This window comes from Maylandia zebra, linkage group LG3 (genome assembly GCF_041146795.1).
Source record: "Maylandia zebra isolate NMK-2024a linkage group LG3, Mzebra_GT3a, whole genome shotgun sequence".
In the NCBI taxonomy this organism is placed as follows: domain Eukaryota; kingdom Metazoa; phylum Chordata; class Actinopteri; order Cichliformes; family Cichlidae; genus Maylandia; species Maylandia zebra.
In genome coordinates this window covers 3010992-3016045 of record NC_135169.1, presented here as the reverse complement: position 1 = coordinate 3016045, position 5054 = coordinate 3010992, and the positions used below count along the sequence as shown (strand labels likewise).

General features: G+C 41.0%; 1 protein-coding gene across 1 annotated transcript; it reads right to left on the bottom strand.

The window, feature by feature from the left end:
• Positions 1–452: 452 nt before the first annotated feature.
• LOC143414196 (butyrophilin subfamily 1 member A1-like) lies at positions 453–4281 on the bottom strand. The gene is made up of 5 exons (XM_076878044.1): positions 4227–4281; positions 4046–4147; positions 3031–3111; positions 1783–2103; positions 453–940 (listed from the first exon to the last, which is right to left on the bottom strand). Exons 1-5 carry the CDS (start codon positions 4279–4281, stop codon positions 792–794), a joined length of 708 nt encoding a protein of 235 aa, XP_076734159.1. The 3' UTR covers positions 453–791.
• Positions 4282–5054: the final 773 nt, after the last annotated feature.

Below are 5054 nucleotides of genomic sequence, written 5' to 3'. Positions count from 1 at the left end.
AGGTGCCTACAATTGTCTGTTTAGTCCAGTGAATTAAAGGAACATGGTACAACATTAACACACATAATATAAATATGAGGATAAAACCATGCCGTATAAATATAAACAAACATGCAATATAAATATCACAATAAAATCATGCAAATAAAATCAACACTATGTACCAATACACAGATTGATAAAACATAAAAACACAAATTTCCACTGTGTGACATATAAAACTGTATGATTATGAAAGATCTAATTTTGCTGGTTCATATATAGTGAGACTCATTCACCCATTTCTACACCCACGTGTTTTCTGTGTGGAGCAGCTTGATGTTTGTATCTTCCCCAAAGACTTCTCAGAGTGCAGACTGGAACACTCAGGGGTGAAACCACCAACTTTTCAACCAGCTCAACCTCTGAGCCACAGTTAGCCCAAAAACATTCAACAGGACACACAGCTGGAGTAGAAACGTCAGGAAGTGTTGTTTAATATAATATTGAAATACAGAGCTGAGGTTCAACAGGATGACTGGTGATGTTAGGATGTTTTCTCATTCATCATCATGTTGATCAGATTTAATCTTGATAACATGATAAGAATTAAGCATGATTAACTATTATCAAAGGAAACAAAAGTATAACTTTAAACTTTGTCTGTTTATATCATCTGAGTCGCTGTTCTGCTGTCAATGTGATGATGATGCCCAGCATGACATTGATTATCTGTATTTCATCATGTTTGGTGTCAGCACTGAGAGTTTAGAGCACATGCTGAAGACTCCGTTTACAGTTTAGCAGACAGTCTAGTCCTGATCATCGGGAGGCTGGAAGGAATCCGAACTCTGTGGCTTTTGTTTTCTGCAGAACGATAAACCAGCAGCAGCAGCCACACCTGCAACTATCAGGCCAACTATCACTCCAATAGATCCAGTTCCACTCGGTCCTGATCGATCTGCAGGTGAGAAACAGGTGTGAGGTGTCATGTCTGGGCCAAAAAAACAGAGATACTGTATGTAATTCATACTAAAACACACCAGGGCCGAACAACATGTTGGTCCTGGACCAAGCTCAACACTGGAGATCAACAGAGGTCCCCCCATAAGCCTTTGAGGAAGATTCGGCCGATCGCCATCTGGGTCTGCACAGCCTGTTCTCCACTGCAATTGGTGATGACCCCAGTTTCTTTCAACCATCTGTCCCAGTTGCACCTGATCCTGTTCCAGTTGTGCTTGTCCTATTATCCCCTTTGCATGTAGACCCTGGAATGGTGGGGCTGCAGTGGGCAAGCTACACCATGTGGACCAGCAGGCACAACTACTCAGTGTTAAACACTTGTTCTAATGTTTTATGGGAAAAAGGGGCAGTGCTTACATTCAATCTTTGGTTTGTATTTCTTTCCTCTTGAAAACTAGGAATTAGTGAGTGGTCTAAGGAGCTTGGAAAGAAAAGCGTCGGGACTTGTTTAAGTTGTTTAAGCTCCTTAGACTACGATGACCTGGATGACTGAGAACCTTCACAGACGAATCAGTGAGTGTTATTCCCGCCCACTATACAGTGATTACCATTATTACATCTTTCCCACTGTGAAGCACTTACAATGTTTGTGTGTCCCCCGACCACTGTTAGGTGACCAAAATAGGAAAGTTTAAATGAAGTGTAACATTTTCACTTTCCAGCATGTTTTCAGTGAGATATAGATTCTCTGCTGGGGGATAGAGGAAGCTGTACCTTACTAAAAACCACTGAATGAAGTTTTCTAAATGATTTACAGAAAAATCAGAGTTACTCACTCACCTGGAGGAATTCTCAGATTGATGGTGATGTTTTTCCATGAACGTGTTTCTGCTATTTTAAAAAGACACTTGTATGTTCCAGAGTCAGCAGTGGTCGCTTTCTTCAGAATCAAAGACGCGTCTCCATCCTTCATCCCTCTGAGAGCCACTCGGTTCTTATATGATGGATGCTGGTTGTTTGGAACAAAACGCCCATCCTGGTACAAAAAGACATTTTTCTGTCCCAGGCCAGCTCTGCTCCACTCTACAGCTGTGATCTTATTGGTAACTCGACATGGAAGCGCGACGTCCTGCCCAGACTCGGCTGTGATGTTTATCTGGACTGAAAGAGGAAACAACACAGAGCAGAGAGGTTAAAGGTCAACATGCAATTATAAGCAGAATTATTTACTTTAAATATTTGTTTATGTCTTTTAACATTTGGATGGATTTAATTAATGTTATTGTCTTAAAGCCCAGCAGAGGCCTGTACTATAAAGCAGCTTTGGGTTCGGGGTTTTCTGTGCTAGGAAGGTGGTTCACGTCTTATAACAGTGCATTGCCATGGTAAATTATGCTGTGAACCTGCTTCAGATCAGATTAAATCCAGATTAGAGATCATGATGCATAAAAAAAAATCTATGAACCAATAATGTTTTATAAGAGTTAATATCTGGTTGAAAACAAGATGCCTGCACTTCACTTGTGGAGCTCATGTTAAATTTGTACATAAACTAAGTTTAAATCCTGTTTTTGTATTTAGTCTTAAACAGAACAGAATCTGCATTCAATCAACATTTTTCATTACCTGACTGATTATCCTGATTTCCATTATCAGAGTAAATAGATGGGACAGACATGTTGTTGATATCACTTCCCAGAACAAGGTGAAGGTCATTTTAGCCTCATGCTAAACATGCAAAGTGTCAGAAACTACAAGATGTTAGCTTCCACAGAACAACAACATGTGCTGATAATAAGTGAACATAATGTGTGAGAGAAAGCAGCCTCTCATTATAAGACACTGTGAGTCTCTGCATGCTGCCTTTATGGAGCTACAGCTGTTTGTGTACACTGAACAAAAAGCTTTGTAGCTGCATCCTGACTCCTGACACACGTTACACTTCTTTGTCTCTGTCACAGCTGGATTACAGATGTTAACTCCACACAAACTGCACCCAGCCTTGTGTCTCCTCCACACACAGACAGTCTACTTTACTCCTCGTTTTCTCAGAAGGGCATTATGTTAGTTTCTAACAGTAAATCTCACCTGCAGAGACGAACACGAAGACGCTGAACAGCAAAGTTGAGTCGAGCGAGACACTGACAGCAGACATTTCTTGACTCCACCCTTCAGAGTCAGAGAGAGAGAGACGTTAGGCTGCGCACCGCTGGTCTGAAAGGCTCTTAGCACATAAACCGTACGTACTAATTTACTTACTCGGGTTTCATATGTGATCGTTTGTGTGCAGGACTTAGTTTAAGGGCTGAAAATGAATCTGAATAAATCCTGTTTTTCCCTCTCAAAGACTCACAAACTCCTGGCATCCCTGTTAGAAAGAAACATCGATATTTGAGAGTAAATGTTTGAGAAAATTAAATTTAAAAAATCTGCCAACATTTTAAAATTTTGTCCCTGAAATTAAAAAAAAAGGTAAGTGTGGTTGCTGAGAGAGATCTGTCCTTAAATGGACTTTGGTGAGGCTGATCTGTTTGTTCTGTTAAAGTTTGTTAAAGTTTGATATACTTTGATTTTATATGATATAGAAAAATTAACAAAAGAAATGATTTAAAACTCGTGTAAGTCAAAACATGATGGTGGACTAAAAGTTTACGTCTTTCAGTATTACAAAATTACTGTTATTTAAAAAAAACAACACGCTTTTAATCTGATCGGGTGAGCTAAATTATGGCATAAATGTGATGATGAAATTAAAGAGCTGGCTGGAAAGTCGCCCAGTATTCATGAGAAAGCTCCTTTAACTCCAGGGTGAGAGATGATTTCACTGTGAGGGATCAGGCCTGCTGTCACACAGAGACTGATGACAGACATGCTGAGGCCGTTAAGTTTGCTTTTCTGATTAATATGTCTAATGAGAATTAGCAGATTTATATCATAAACCATGAGGAGACACGTGAGGAGAAACTCTCATTATCTTTATTTGGACCTTTGTTCTGCTGTGGAGGAGATCATCCAGCGACACGAGCGTCACGTCGAGGTTTTACACTGAATCTGCTGCTCCTCTTTCTCCATGTGTTCCACCACAGAGAGGTGTTGAAAATACCTGTAGTCAGCAGAGGCATGTCACTCTTGATCCCCTCTGCCAGTGTCTCGGTGGCTCGGGGTGAGCCACTCAATGTGTGGAGCAGGTGAGACATGGCGTCGTCTGTGGAACAATTAGTCTGGTATGCAAACTGAAGTGGGTCAATGGTGACAGGAAGTGAAGGAGTGACGTGATCTCTTACCAGTCTCTCTAAACACTTCATCACCATTGGTGCTACTGGGCACCGCGGGAATCATTGCGTCAAGCGGACTGTTGCTTCTTTGGGACAAGGACGATGATGGACTCTTTGAAGCACGTGGGAACCACTGCTTGGGCCAAGGAGAGGTTGAAGATCTCCCAGCTGGTCAAAGCAGGCTCTCAGGACCCGACCCCCTTGCATCTGGTCCTGCTGCCTATAGCGTTCAGTCTCCTGAAAGCTTTCCTGCTCTGTGATGATAAAAGTGCTGTTGTCACTGGTGCACTCTGAGACACAGAACTGTACAGAGGGGTCTGACAGCCTGAATGAAGATACTGTCATTCTTTGTGTTGGACTGCCATCTTGTGTTGCAGTTAAGAATGGTTTTTAATCTTTAAATGCACCGTGCATTTTGTGCATGCTTACACAATTAGAGTGATGAAACTCCATAAAAAGATTTGAGACAAGTAATATTAACTGTATTTATCTTGTACTGATGCTTTTTCAGAAACCACATCTACTCCTCGTGCACCGTCACATAGCACATGAAACTTTCTCTTGCACGTAAATCTCTGGATGTTAACTGTCCCTTCTGACTTAGGATAATTGCAGTAACACAATCCAGTATTAATTGTGTGTAAATATTTATTAACAAGGAGAAGTTGAAGATGACACAGGGTGTAGGTGAGGAACTTTACATTATTTACTCCTTGCAGCACGAGTTAAATTAAGGAAAGTGGCAAACTTCACAGTTCAGGATCAGAGAGAAATATCTACACATCAACTACACCACCAGGCAAAAGTTTTAGAAACATCGATGGATTTCCACTTATT